This window comes from Rhamphochromis sp. 'chilingali', assembly GCF_963969265.1.
Source record: "Rhamphochromis sp. 'chilingali' genome assembly, chromosome: 22".
Lineage (NCBI taxonomy): Eukaryota > Metazoa > Chordata > Actinopteri > Cichliformes > Cichlidae > Rhamphochromis > Rhamphochromis sp. 'chilingali'.
The window spans coordinates 11,346,310-11,361,747 of NC_137950.1; the positions used below are offsets into that span (position 1 = coordinate 11,346,310).

General features: G+C 46.1%; 1 protein-coding gene across 2 annotated transcripts; it reads left to right on the forward strand.

Annotated features, from left to right (window-relative positions):
* The first annotated feature begins 126 nt into the window (after positions 1-126).
* faap100 (FA core complex associated protein 100) lies at positions 127-14,710 on the forward strand. 2 transcript variants are annotated; one of them, XM_080873293.1, is made up of 9 exons: positions 127-622; positions 890-1,008; positions 1,113-2,014; positions 2,203-2,262; positions 10,691-10,787; positions 10,902-11,844; positions 11,924-12,040; positions 13,037-13,123; positions 13,333-14,710. In XM_080873293.1, the coding sequence occupies exons 1-9, from the start codon at positions 467-469 to the stop codon at positions 13,447-13,449; spliced, it is 2,598 nt and encodes an 865-aa protein (XP_080729419.1). In that variant the 5' UTR covers positions 127-466; the 3' UTR covers positions 13,450-14,710. The 2 variants fall into 2 exon arrangements, with proteins under 2 accessions (XP_080729419.1, XP_080729418.1); XM_080873292.1 differs by having other exon boundaries at positions 2,200-2,262; positions 13,333-14,709.
* The last annotated feature ends 728 nt before the right edge of the window (positions 14,711-15,438 follow it).

Below are 15,438 nucleotides of genomic sequence, written 5' to 3' on the forward strand. Positions count from 1 at the left end.
GATTGGTTGCCCACCTTCTTCGTGTGTATATTAGTTAATCGTATGAGCACAAGAGCGCCATCATGTGTTCTTGACCGAGAGAAAAAATAAGGAAATTTATTAGACAAATGCGCTCAAACTACGTTTAAAATTTGACTCGACTTTATTTAAAAAACAAAACAAAACTTGCTCTCATTCATTACTCTCTACCTTCTACGTGAGCACGAGTCAACCTTAAGTTCAAGCATACGTTATACTTGCGTCCCACTTCCGCTTTGTGGTCATGGGCAATGTAGTTCATTACGTTTATTGGTCGAAAGCACAACGCGCGGAACTTTGTGAGACAGTGTCACATCCTCTGTCAACAACCGGTTCACATAACCTCACATTAGCATCCCTCACTGAGCTGATAGTACCATTAAAGTGAGCTTAACGTGACATATGCTCATTCAGCGGCTTCTTCTTCTTCTCCCCCCGGGTCCAGGTTATGGAGGGACGGTGTGCTGTCGAGACTTGGGCACAGTTTGGGTTTTCGGGAAGATCTTATAAAGTGAAGATCCTCTGTGGTTTCGGAACAGATGTTTTAATCTGCACTGGCACTGAAGAGATCTACGTGTTCAGTAAACGTGAGAGGAAAATCACGGCAAGTATCCGATTTACATGTATCAGACACAGATAAATAGATATAGATCTATGTACTTTATTTATCCCACACTGGGGAAAGTCACTTGTTACAACACCACAAGGGTCAGAAAGCAAAAAAGTTAACTAGAGATATATTAGGGGAAAAAAGATACTAATAAATCTAGATATCAATCAAATATTAAGCTATACTAAGACATAAGCTACACTGCAGGGCATATCTCTGGATTAACCATACTGTGTGTTGCTTCGTATTGTGCTGTTGCAGACTGTCCTCCTGTTACCTGCTGCTGTTAATGACCTGGTTGGAAACCAGGACAAGCAGCTAATCTATGTTGCATGCAGGAGTGGAGTTTACCGTGTAAACTTACAGTTTCTGCTACACAGGTATGAACCCTCATAGTTAGATTTCAGTAAACCTTTTTTAATTAATGCTGTTATTTCAACTCTGCTAAATTGCTCTTATGTAATATGACATTTCTCCTCTGCAGGGATCAAAGCTCTCAAGCTGATGCATCCTCCAGTCCAGCTGAACTGAAAATCTCCCAAGAGTGTCTCGTTGTTGGAGCAGATGAAGTGTCATCTCTGCTCCTCGTTGGCTCTGTGCTCCTGACCCTTTGCCAGAGAGATGCCTCCTGGCTGCTGACTTTGTACAAAACGCCAAAGCAAACGGCGTCTACTAGCCACAAGGAGTTTGGCTCGTTCCATCTGCCGGTGGCCTCAGCTGTGGACTGTGGCGCTGCTGAGTCAAATAGAGGACCAAGAAAGGGCTCTGTGCTAATTTGCATCCATTCGGGTGATGTAGAGGCATCGTCTTCCTCCAATGCTTCTGCAGAGTCAACTGTAGCTCAAGACCACTTCCATCTGGAGCCTCTCCTCTTCAAACTGTTATTTGGAGTTGAAGCCGCCCTTGCCAAATCTCCAGTCATCCTTTGCGGCCTGCCAGATGGGCGCCTGTGTTTCCTTCCTCTGCGTCTCCCGGGATCGCGCCTTCGAGTCCTGCACAGCCTGGAGCAGCCGGTCTGTTTTGTCGGTGCATCTGTTGTCACGGAAACGGGTCACGCACAGTGCTTGGTGGCGGCGGGCGAACAAGGCAGAGTGGCACTGATCAAGACTGACAAGGCAGGCTCAGAGGGGGGAAGCGCTGTGGCTGCTTTTACTGAGGGGTGTGTACCAGGGCCTGTATGGTGCGGCTGCATGGATAAAAGCTGTTTTTACTACAGCACTGGTGCAGATCTGCTCCGACTGGATCTGTCGGAGGGATCGTTTGCGAGAGAAAGCAAAGAAAGAGGGGAAGAGACATCTGGGACGACAGCGGCCGCCCTCCAGAGCCCCAGCAGTTTAAATGTGTGCAGAGTCATCGCCCTGGCTGAGCCTGCATGCAGCACTGCGGGTGAGCAGAATAGACGTGCTGACTTTGAATGGATTTATTATAAGTTCAGCTTCAATGTGCTCTTCAAGTTAGGAAACAGGAAAATGCACAGGTTCTACATGTTGTGCACTCATGTAATTCTGTCTTGTATTCTAATTTAAACTCTCAAACTATTTTTCCTAACTCTAAAAATGCTTCATGCACAGCAGGTGATGTACAGCTGCTTGGAGTGTCTGCCAGAGGGCAGCTCCAGAGGATCTGCTTACCTGCGGGTGTAGCTGAGATATAATGTACGAATTGTGAACATTCTCAAAACTGTATTGTACATAGGTTATACTTTTTTATTGTGTGAACTTTATTTTTGTGGAACTAAGGTTCCGTGTGTTATTGTTGAAGTGGGACATTAATCAGTGTAACGCCACCTGCGGCCACATTGCGGGTGTGGGGTTTCCTAGCCAGAGCTGTACGGACTCCACACTGGTGAGGCACGCTTTCTGTAGCTCTTCTCCCTGTACTAAATTATCCATATAAATTCGGTGTATTTGTCTTTGTTAAGTATTGGCTCCTAGGGTTAAAAGCTCTCAAAGTGTTTTCAATCGCTTTGAGTGAGAAAAATGATATTTGGAACTGCGCTTTATCTGTTGTATCATCCGTTTGTGTGGAACTGACTTGTGTTAAACAGGGTGAGGAGAAGCCTGCTGCCGCTGTGTGACACTGATTTTGCTGCTGCACTCTGTTTTATAGGTATGTGTAAATGTGTAGTTTTTGTTTTATGTGTATAATGAGCTCATGTCCCGAGGCTGTGCTCTGAGCAGTATCTTCAGCCATGTTGGGAAGAGTTAAAAAGTTGTTTGAATATGTATTATGCAATTGACCTATTTTAATGGGAATTTGAATGTTATACGTTATTGTTAGTGATTCCATAATTGTCTCTGTTTTACCCCACTGTAATATTTGATTTTGAAGTGGCGGTTGTGAAAATTATTATTTTGATAAGTTGTATTTTCTTTTATATGATGCAAGCAGAGCTGTACGGACTCCACACTGGGTGAGGAGAAGCCTGCTGCCGCTGTGTGACACTGATTTTGCTGCTGCACTCTGTTTTATAGGAATAAACCCTGTTTCCAGCCAGTCCGTGTCTGTTGTCACAACGCAGTCGTCCATTTCACATCTGCTACATAAAAGTGGTGCCGTGACCCGGATGCATCTGATCAGCCGCTGCCGATCGCTGAGGTTGAGCTGAACACTTCCGACACCTGTAATATAAGTAAAATTATTCTGTGGGTCAGCAAAAAATTTCCAGTGTTCTGTTAGTAGGCATTTCTCCCAGTTACACCTGTTAGAGTCTAACTGAGCCGTGTTTACTTGTGTTGTATTTTTCTGAGTGATAGGTATTTTTGTATTCCTTTTGTTTCTGATCCCCTTTGTAGTTATTGCTAACCTCCTGTAAGCAACATGGCTGGTAGGGGCCAAGACTCCTTTAACCTTTTCACGCCAGTTGCTGGGAGAGGTTGGAGACTGTCTGGGGCAGATGAAGTGAGAGACAGGTCTATAATGTCGCGTGATGAGCCAGCAGAGTCAGATGACATTATTCGAAATAAAGCTCATGAGCGCCAGTCCTCAACCCCTGCTTTGAGCGACGACAGCACACACAAAGAGCTACGTGAGCTCATTGGTGAATTGGGAACCCAGATAGGTGAATCAATCGCTAGCCGGCTACTATCCAGTCAAGTCCCACTTGGTCCAAACCAGACAGCTCCAGCCGAGTCCCCCAAAGTTAAGAGCCCTGACACCACTCTCGACCTCTCCAAAGTGAACTTAGTGGTCCGACAAGATATCAAAGACCCACCTATGTACAGAGGTGATGATGCGGATAAGTACTCTGTTCATGAGTGGATAGACATGATGGAAGTGTACTTAGAGAAGAGAGGGTTGTCTAGAGCCGTGCAGGTGGATGAAGTCTTAAACCACCTCCTCGGCAGAGCTAAAAACATTGTTAAGGTGGGTTTGAAAAGTAACTCATGTTCTGGTGTAGTGACCAACCCTGAGACCATCTATGCCATACTCAGGCGTTATTTTAGTGATAGTCCTGGCTCCTGTCAACCACTGGCTGACTTCTATGCCACCCAAGCAGTTGCAAAAGAGACCCCAGTAGACTATTGGGTGAGGCTTAATATCGCTGCTGAGGCAGCTGACAAGCATTTACAGCGTCAGGGAGGCAAAATGGAGAACATGGAGGCAGAGATAGCCATGATGTTTATCAGAAATTGTCCTGATCCCAGCCTCGCCTGTGTTTTCAAATGTAAGCCCTTCAGTAAATGGACAGTAATGGAGGTTCAGGAAGCCATTGATGAACACCAAAGAGAGTGTCATGCAAAAAAGAAGAGCCTGGGCTCTGCCAGACCCCATCCCCTCCTCGTGGCCACTGCGACAACCACAAGCGAGTCGCCTGAGTTTGAACTGAACCATGCCCAAGTAGGTACAGTAAAATGTTCCCAGGACAGCCCGGGTAAGGCTGCTGGAGCTGCCGCTTCAGACCCAAGTGCTCTAGACCGCGTGCTCAGTATGCTGGAGAGGGTGTTAGAGCGCTCCAACCAGCCTGTCCACCCCGTAATTAGACCACAGCCTCTAGCCTCAGCCAGGTTCCCTTCCTGCCAGGTTTGTGGCAATAGCTCACATTCCACGCGCACTCACTGCATGAGAGAGAGGAGATGTCTAGGTTGCCTGGAGGTTGGGCATCAGAGGAAAGACTGCCCCAGAGCAGCTGAGCCCATTACCCAGCAAAATAATCCCCAGGGAAACTAGGGTGCTTGCACTTGAGAGGGGACAGTGTGAGCGAAGAGTGTGAAACCCTCAATCCCAGTGATGACATACAGACTGTATACAAAGAAAGCCTGAAGTGTGCCCCACCTGGTACTGTTGTACTTTCCCAGAATATAGTAAGACTTGATGAGGCAGACAGCCTATTTTACACGAATGCATTGGTGAATGACAAAGTCTCTTTGCAGGCCCTTCTTGATACAGGTTCCATGGCGTGTACCTTGAGCGAAGAGGCGGAGCGAGAGTTAAAGAGCGCTGGGGTCGCATTGGAATTAAGCGACACTCATACCGACATTGTGCTAGTGGGCTGTGGTGGAGTTCAGGTTAAACCCAAGAGTATATGCGAGTTGAAAATGGAAGTGTATGATTGTACGTTCAGAGTGCCTGCCCTAGTGGTCCCCGGTCAGAAAGATCAGTTGATTTTAGGGACAAATGTTATCAAACACCTCCTCAGACACTTCAGGCTGTCCCCCCATTTCTGGCAAGTCCTGAGCAAACCCGAATCAGCAGAAGCGCCTGAAATAGTGCAGTTTCTGAATATGCTGTCTGGCATTAACCGGTGGAGGGGTGACAAAATGCCAGATGTCATTGGCACTGTCAAACTAGCTCAGGCAGTGACTCTACTCCCCATGCAAGAGCACCTTGTATGGGGCAGACTGCCAGCGTCATCACCCCTTTCCGAGGGCAGCGCCATTCTGGTTGAACCACCAAAATCGCAAACTCATAAAAAAGGTGTCATTGTCTGTAGAACTGTGGTTTCTATGAGTGGCGATAGGTGGGTCCCTGTTCGAATCCTGAACACATGTGATAAGCCTATCACATTGAGACGAAACGCTAAGGTAGCAGATGCTTCCGCTTGTGTAGCTGTTGAAGATCTCGAAGTGGCTTCTGACCAAAACCCAAGTGAGACCCTTAGGGTCCAGAGCCAGACAGTGTGTAGCGACGCACAGAGTAGCCCTCCCTCCTGCCCTAGCCTGCGTGACAGCTTGCAGAAGATGGGGTTGGAGGACCTAGACCTCGACTCTTGTGAAGTCTCAGACCACTGGAAGGCTCAGGTACTGCAACTGATCCACAGGTATGAGGATGTCTTTTCCAAGGGTAAGCTGGACTGTGGACTGGCAAAGGATTTTGTCCATCGCATCCATCTGTCTGACGACAGGCCGTTCAGACTTCCCTATCGGCGCGTCCCTCCAGGGCAGTACCACAAGTTGCGACAGGTGCTCACAGAGATGGAGGAGCGAGAGCTGATCCGCAAATCCAACAGTGAGTGGGCGTCCCCACTGGTACTGGTGTGGAAGAAGAATGGAGATCTCAGAATATGCGTGGACTACCGCTGGTTGAACGCACGCACAGTCAAGGATGCCCATCCCTTGCCCCACCAGTCAGACTGTCTGGCAGCCCTGGGAGGTAACGCAATTTTCAGTGCCATGGATCTCACCTCTGGCTTCTACAATATTGAGATGGCAGAGGAGGACAAAAAGCTAACGGCCTTCACAACACCAATGGGGCTCTACGAGTTTAACAGACTCCCCCAAGGCCTGTGCAACAGCCCGGCGAGCTTCATGCGTCTCATGATGGGCATATTTGGCGACCAGAATTTCCTAACCCTGCTGTGCTACCTGGACGACCTGCTTGTTTATGCACCCAATGAAGCAGAGGCTCTCAGGAGGTTGGAGATTGTGTTTAGCAGACTACGTGCCCATGGACTGAAGCTGGCCCCCAAAAAATGTCATCTGCTCCGAAGGAGTGTGAGATTTCTGGGCCATGTTGTGACTGAAGGCGGGGTTTTGACCGATCCTGACAAGGTTAAGGCGATCACCGCTATCTCAGAGGCTGATCTCATGATGGAGGACGGGGTTACGCCATCCCAGAAGAAGATAAAGTCGTTTCTGGGTATGGTAATGTATTACCAACACTTCATACAGGACTGTTCTAAGATTGCCAGACCCCTTTTTACCCTGACTGCCGCTCCTAAAGGAAAGAAAGTAAATGCCCGAGGTGCTGCTTCTTTCCGGAGGCTCAGCCCAAGTGATTGGAAGAAGGAGCATGTTGACTCGTTTGAACGCTTGAAGGCTGCACTCCTTGACTCCGTTGTGCTTGCTCACCCTGATTTCAACAAACCATTTATCTTGTCGACAGACGCTTCACAGGACGGCTTGGGTGCTGTGCTGTCACAAGTCCAAGAGGGCGAGAGTAAAGCACGTCCCGTTGCATTTGCCAGCAAGGCCCTCGCCCGTGCACAGAGAAACTATCCCGCCCATCGCCTTGAGTTTCTGGCGCTAAAGTGGTCTGTCTGTGACAAATTCAGCCACTGGTTGAAGGGGCATAGCTTTACCGTCTGGACAGACAATAACCCCCTAACATATATTCTCACGAAGCCCAAGCTTGATGCATGTGAACAGAGGTGGGTGTCAAAGCTGTCCCCCTACGACTTCAGCATCAAGTACATTCCTGGCAGTAAAAATGTCGTTGCAGATGCACTGAGCAGGCAGCCATTCGTTCACAACCGTGTTAGTCAGAGACTCATGACTGAACCCTATGCAACCCTGTTAGAGGAGTCGCAACAGGTCAAAGAAATCTCGGTTCAGGATGCATTCAGGCTCAGTGCCAACCACCAAAGTGTTGAGTGTTTGGCCCCTGCAGAGAGCCTAGGGTGTTGTTCCCTGACTAATGATGAAGTTTCCGCAGTCTTCGCAGGCCATGCTGAGTGGGACCAAGGCTCAAAACAGAGAGCAATCTCCTGGTTGACTCAAGAGCTAGATCGGTTTCCCTCACTAGGCCAGAACACCTTGTCTGCCTTCTCGCTCCAGGAGCTACAGGAGGAGCAGAGAGCAGATGTGACACTGTCTCAAGTCATTCCGTTCGTCGTACGTGGTCGGCGTCCATCACGTAGAGAAAGAGCTCACCTGTCGCACAGAGCGCAAAAGACGATGAAACAGTGGGAAAAGTTGAAAGTGTTGGATGGTATCCTGTACAGAGTGAGCAAAGACCTGCTCACTGGCAAAAAGCGCCATCAGTACGTGACCCCATCCACATTAATCAGTCAAGTCCTGTCAGGTGTCCATGATGATGCTGGCCATCAGGGCCAAAGCAGAACTCTGTACCTAGCCAGGCAGAGATTTTTCTGGATCAACATGGAGCATGACATTCGCGAGCATGTCAAGTGCTGTAAACGTTGTGTTGTCAGCAAAACACTCGAGCCTGAGGGGAGGGCTCCTCTTGAAAGCATTAAAACTACCGGTCCTCTTGAGCTCGTCTGCATAGACTTCTGGTCCGCAGAGGATCACAGGGGCAAGAGTGTGGATGTTCTAGTAGTGACTGACCATTTCACCAAGATGGCCCATGCTTTCCAGTGCTCAGATCAGACGGCAAAACAAGTTGCGCGCCAGTTGTGGGACAGATATTTCTGTGTCTATGGCTTCCCTCAAAGGATCCATTCAGACCAGGGCGCCAATTTTGAGAGTGAGTTGATCCAAGAGCTGCTGCAAGTGGCCGGGGTGCAGAAGTCAAGAACGACACCTTACCACCCTATGGGTAACGGTCACACCGAAAGGTTTAACAGGACCTTGGGAAATATGATCAGAGCCCTACCTCCGAGGGAGAAGCACAAGTGGCCTCAGATGTTGCAGACATTGACCTTTGTCTACAACTGCACCGCTCATGAGTCCACTGGTTACGCACCGTTCTTCCTAATGTACGGGCGTATCCCCAGGTTACCAGTGGATGTCACGTTTCACAATGTTGCAAGGGACAATGATGTAACAGACTATGACAGTTATGTAAAAAGGATGAGAGATGACCTCAGAGAAGCACTCGCATTGGCCCAGACTAACACCGGAGCTAGTCAGCAGCGTCAAGCAGACCTGTACAACAAAAAGCAGAAAGGTGTTGACATTGAGGAAGGAGATCGTGTCCTTTTGGCAAACAAGGGCGAACGGGGTCGTAGGAAATTAGCTGATAGGTGGGAGTCGACCATCTACACTGTGATCTCCAAGAACCCCACATGCCACACGTATCGCATCAGGAACGTCAAGAGTGGACAGGAGAAAGTTGTCCATAGGAACTTGCTTTTGCAGGCTAATTTCCTGCCCATAGAGTCCGAGGGCGAACCAGAGATGTCTTTTGCCAGTGAATCAGAACTCGGCCAGGAGCAGAGTCAATCTGATGGAGAATCCCCTGTCGCTGATCCTGAGGACGATTGTACTGAACGCACAGCCCGTTGGGTGGCTCAGATGACGGATGACTGTGTCCCGGCTCCTAGAGGACCCCAAGAGTGTGACAGTATTGGAGACAGTGTCTGTGCGCAGTTGGATGATGAGGAGCATCAGGACAGTGACAGTGCCAGTAGTGAAGTAGCTGCTTACCCTGAAGTAGATGATGACAACAACAGCAGGGCTTGCACTACCCCAGTTGAGGAGGGAACACTACCAAGTATCAGTTACTCTGAAAGTCAGCCAGTCAGCGAGGTTGGGAGCCTCGTGAAACATGGTGGTGTACCCCCAAGTAATGCAGCAGGCCAGATCAGGACGAGAGTGGGTCGAATAGTGAAGCCTGTGAATAGGTTAATCCAGACTATGAAGCAAAGAAACCTACAAACAGGCAATGTAGTGAGCAGCTTTGCCAAGAACTTGTTTCTGTGAGGGCTACTTGTTTTATATGTTGGGTGATTTTCATGTCAGATGTTAACACCTATTTTGAGATTGTCTTCAGCTCAGAGTACTATTCATCATATAGTAGCTGTTACCGTGTTGTTTGTTCAGGATAGTGTATAAGGCACTTTCTCTTGCGAGTAAACATTAGGGGGTCTGGCCAACTTTCTTCTGTTTACTTTCCCCATGAGTTGGGAAACATATTTGTTGCACGTATCACCGGGTAGTGAATTTCCAGATCACTGACAGTTACGAATTGTTATATGTGACGCTCAGTTGCTCACCCTTACCTAACGGGTTTTGAGAAGTTCAGGGGGGAGTATGTAGCTGAGATATAATGTACGAATTGTGAACATTCTCAAAACTGTATTGTACATAGGTTATACTTTTTTATTGTGTGAACTTTATTTTTGTGGAACTAAGGTTCCGTGTGTTATTGTTGAAGTGGGACATTAATCAGTGTAACGCCACCTGCGGCCACATTGCGGGTGTGGGGTTTCCTAGCCAGAGCTGTACGGACTCCACACTGGTGAGGCACGCTTTCTGTAGCTCTTCTCCCTGTACTAAATTATCCATATAAATTCGGTGTATTTGTCTTTGTTAAGTATTGGCTCCTAGGGTTAAAAGCTCTCAAAGTGTTTTCAATCGCTTTGAGTGAGAAAAATGATATTTGGAACTGCGCTTTATCTGTTGTATCATCCGTTTGTGTGGAACTGACTTGTGTTAAACAGGGTGAGGAGAAGCCTGCTGCCGCTGTGTGACACTGATTTTGCTGCTGCACTCTGTTTTATAGGTATGTGTAAATGTGTAGTTTTTGTTTTATGTGTATAATGAGCTCATGTCCCGAGGCTGTGCTCTGAGCAGTATCTTCAGCCATGTTGGGAAGAGTTAAAAAGTTGTTTGAATATGTATTATGCAATTGACCTATTTTAATGGGAATTTGAATGTTATACGTTATTGTTAGTGATTCCATAATTGTCTCTGTTTTACCCCACTGTAATATTTGATTTTGAAGTGGCGGTTGTGAAAATTATTATTTTGATAAGTTGTATTTTCTTTTATATGATGCAAGCAGAGCTGTACGGACTCCACACTGGGTGAGGAGAAGCCTGCTGCCGCTGTGTGACACTGATTTTGCTGCTGCACTCTGTTTTATAGGAATAAACCCTGTTTCCAGCCAGTCCGTGTCTGTTGTCACAACGCAGTCGTCCATTTCACATCTGCTACACGGGGAGGGTGGATGAAGGATCGTCTAAGCTTCCTTCCACACAGGTGTCCCGCAGTGTCAGGGACCTCCTGTCTGCCATCGGGGATGTTTGTGAGAGGTATGCCCGTCAAGTATTTGATCGGGTGTGAAAGACGACATTTAAATAAAACACAGCAAAGATCTGTAAATATATATGTGATTTTTTTTTTTTTTTTTTGCTTTCTTCATATAGAGCATCAGTGCTGAAAACAGTCATCAAATCCAAAAACCAGTTTCTGAGGCTTCTGAATCACGCCGTCAGCGTCAGTTTCCTGCTGATGGCAGACACAACTACTGATCTTCCAATTAAGGAGAAACCAATCAGATGTCATTTCGAGACTAGCTGGAGCAGACTGCTTCAGAAAGACTCCTTGAGCCTTGTGTGTTTCCTGCATAATTCAAGTCCATTTGTCCTGGAACGAGGCTGGACGCTGAGCATTACGGTGTCCCCTCTGTCTTATTCTTCCTCCCCAGCAGGAGAAAGCTCCTCCACTAATTTTTCATTCCCGTTTCACGACCTCCGTCCGGGGCAAACATTCGAAGCGTCTCTGCCTATCGCAGCTGCAGGTGATGCATCTTTCCCCATGACTGTGAGCTGCTCGCTCATCTTCTCGCTCTCGAGTCTTCTGGGAGAGGAGGAGGTGGCGGCGAGCTTTGCAGGCTTGCAGAGCAGCTGTATCAGTTTGCCCCTGTCCACACTGACAGTGGACTGGCTGCATGCTCTGCAGCTAAACAGTCCCACAGCTACTCATAAGATGGCCACAGTTCAGCCCAGCAGCGCCGCAGCAGATAGCATCCAGACCTTTTTAAGCTCGCGCCAGCTCAGGTGCAGCGGTAGAACGAACAGAGGAGGAGAAAGTGCTGCAAAGCCTGAGCCTGAGAAGTATTCAGCAAGCGTATGGGTGTCATCAGAGATAGTGAGGGATACGCTGAAGCCAAAAAAGAGTTCAAATTTGGATGCCAAAGAGTCGATACGAGACCCCGAAGATCTCTGCCTGTCTTTGCTTGAGCGACTGTTGTCTGAAGATACTGAAGGAGTGAAGATGGGTTGCCAAGGAGACAAGATTGCTTTGAGCACCTCAGTGGCCCACGCTCGTGGTCCAAACGGAGCGGCAATGAAACTGACAGTGAAAGAGGTCAATCGTTATCTAATATGATATAATCATATATTGGTATGTTTTATATCCTCATCGTCAATGCTCCTTTATTCTCCAGATAAACGTGGGGGAGGAGGAGAGCACAGACAAGGAGGCTACAATCGAGGTTCAGATCGAGAGCTCATCTTTAGCAGCGGTGTGTGGCCTGCACCATGCTGTGCTGCGCCGGATCCAGGTCCAGAACACACTTATATAACATAAGCTAATTTCTGGCTAAACTTAGGTAGTTGCAGATTTTGAATATTTTGCATTCTTCTTTTTTAATGTAAAACTGTACAGATGTATAACAGGGATGTCAAACTCACTTCACATCAAGGGCCACACTATTTGATCTTAAGTGGGCCAGCCCAATCAAACTCCCATTTCTGTCATTGTAAAGTAGTTTAACTGCACATTTAATCCCAGAGATATGCTAATATAAGAAAAAGAAGTACAACTTCAATATTATCCCAGTTTTTCTGCATGATAGGGAAACGCTGCTGTAGCAAAGGAAAGAAATCTTTCAGTGTGACTATAAGGGGATAAAATGTAAGACATTAACAGAAAAGCTTCTGGTTGCTGATTGGCCCAACTGTTCTCCAATTATAAAGCAGATAGTTTTTGTTAATTCACAGAAAATGTCCTATTTTATTTTATTTCTTTTACCATGGACACAAGAATTCAATATTTATCTCCTCTTTCAGCTTTGCCAAACATGTCTAGATGGGCCGGATTGGAGTCTTATGTTTGACACCACTGATGCAGAACATACTGCTAGACTTTTGTGATACGTGCAAATTTGCCATTCCACCTTCCAGCCACTTGAATTGGCATAAATAGAAGGAGCGTAAAAATAGCGGCTCCCTAGTGCAGTGGTTCACATGTTAGCCTAACAAGCGAAAGATCCCCCGCTTCGATTCCAGGAGGAGACACAAATCCTTTGGGAAGGGGAGGGGAGGGCTGCATCAGGGAGGACGTCCAGCCTCACAAACACACTAAGCTACTCGCAGGAGAGCTGCGAGTCAGTGCTATGACATGGAAACTGGGACGATTCTTTTAACGTGTGCTGCAAACAGTGTGGTCGGTTTAAAAGGAAGCGTTATCGTGTCTTTGGGCTTGAGAACAACGCTTCATGTCCCTGTTTTACTTGAAATTCTTTAGGTTTGAATTTTTCCTCTGCTCCTCGACACAGACTCTGCTGCAGAGCGCCACAGAGAAAACCGCCTCTACAAAGAATGTCCAGATTTTAGGATTAAGACGGGCGCTGCAGCGGGCCGAGGTAAGTGGGCCCGCGCTTGACGATTAATCCCATTAATGTCAAAGCCCTCCGTATCATTAAATACACGTAATTATCCAGCTATTTTCTCTTAGTTCAATTAATTGATTAGCAAGACTTTAGAGCTTTTGAGGGCTTGGGATGTCTGTAAGTGTGTTAAGATTAAAGCTCGTCTGTGTTTTTTGTTTCATGTGTCCTCTGTGCGTTAACAGATCCAGCAAAGTCAGATCTCAGGAGCCTTTGGTGAGGTCGTGTCCACAGTGCAGAGAGATCGGCTGCTTCTCAGTGTTTACCAAGAACTCAGACGAAATCCTCTGCTCATAGTGTAACACCTACACAGCTGCCCTCGCTTGTTTGGTGTTGTTGCGTAATCTGACTTTGCTGCCAGCCCTTTCACAGTGCAAAGCACATGTAATACTTTAGACTGTAAGATGGTTTCTATATGACATTTTACAGTATATTTTGATTTTGAAGAGGTTATAATTTGGTGATGTCTAATAATAAAGTTTCTCTTGTTTTTTCACATGACAATAAATTCAGTGAAGTATTTCTGTAACTTTGCTCCTGTTTGTGTTTATACTCATGTAACTGTTTTAGTTTCCAAGTATTAATATTTTACTACACAACCTCCAAACAGGACTCGGTGCAAAATGTACATTTAAAACAACACAATACTGTGCATGTTACTTTAACCCTAAGTATAGTTTCCCAGATGGCTGCTCCTCCCTGAGCCTGGCTGTGTCAGAGATTTCTTCCTGTTAAAAGGGAGTTTTTGCTTCCCACTGTTGCCAAGCGCTTGCTCATAATGGGTTTAAAATTGTATAAAGACCACATAATTTGACAAGCTCCAGAACTGTCTTACAGGTGCATTTTTACAGTCTCCTGATATTTCAGGTGTGTGTGTGACACAGTCACTACATTGGACACTTTATTAGGCACACCTTGCTAGTTGATTGGGTTAATTAACCCCTCTTTTAACTTCCATGCTTTCATGTTGCTTAAGCCAAACTCTGACTCTACCAGATGTCACAGCAGAAATTCACATTCATCAGACCAGGTAACATCTTTCCAGCCTGATATTGCCCTATTTTGTTGAGTCCATGTGATTTGCAGCATCAGTTTCCTGTAACTAGCTGACAGGAGTGGCACCGGTGCCGTCTTCTGCTGTTCGTCTTCTTCAAGGTCTGCCGTGCATTCAGAGATGCTCTTCTGCGTAGCTTGGTTGTAACGAGTGGTTATTTGAGTTAATTTTGTTGTTGGTAAAGCAGTTTGGTCTGACATCAAGAAGGCATTTTCACCTAGAGAACTGCCGCACACTGGATATTTTCTATTTTTCAGACCTTTCCCTGTAAACACTAATGATGGTTGTGCACCAGTAGATCAACAATTTTTAAGATAGTCAGAGGAGTCTGTCTGACACCAACAACCACGGCACATTCAAAGTCACTTAAATCACCTTTCCTCCCCATTCTGATACTCTGTTTGAACTTTGTCAGGTCATCTTGACCATGTCTACATACCTAAATTCACTGGGTTTCTGTCATGTGATTGGCTGTTAGATATTCTGTTTAGTGTAGGATCTGATGCGTTGTGCTTGAACATGGAATAAACATGGAACAGACAACTGATAGATTTCAGTATCGTTATGTTTTCAGCCAATCATTTAATCCACTGCAGAAAAAACACATTCCTGATATGTTTATGTGTGGAAAGTTGTCTGAGGAAAAAGTTGCCTATGCCTTTCTCAGCATTTTGCGATGGATTGTACATTTTGGACATAAAATGGGTAATCACAGCCATATTAACTGACACTATAATAATTGCAGGGACTGAATGTTCTTGTGATGGATAAGCTTCCTAAACCTGGTCAGGGAGATGCAAGTCATTGAATGTTATTAGCGATCTACATTAACTGTCCCTTTAATTGCCCGAGACATGGAGCAATTTCTGTTTTAAAGCTCCGATGAGTTTTTAATATACAGACTCACACAGTCAGTACAGTGATTACAAACAGTTTACATCACTGCAATAAAACAGACTTCTAATGGATACAAACCGCAGAATAGTAATTGAGTTTAAATGCAATTATTTTTAATAACTTCATAGTTACTCATTTGTAGACCTTGCTGTGAGCGCTATGATATGAAGAACTCAGTCTAAGAAGTGAATCTTAGTGGTTAATTTTTCTTAATGTAGACCAGACAGAGAGAAAATTAAAAGGTCTGCACAGGATTGCATTTTTTTATTATGTTGAAAACTTGTTTTGTTTATTTTTTCTTAGTCTGTATCATTTCTGATCTGTCCAGGGTGTACCCACA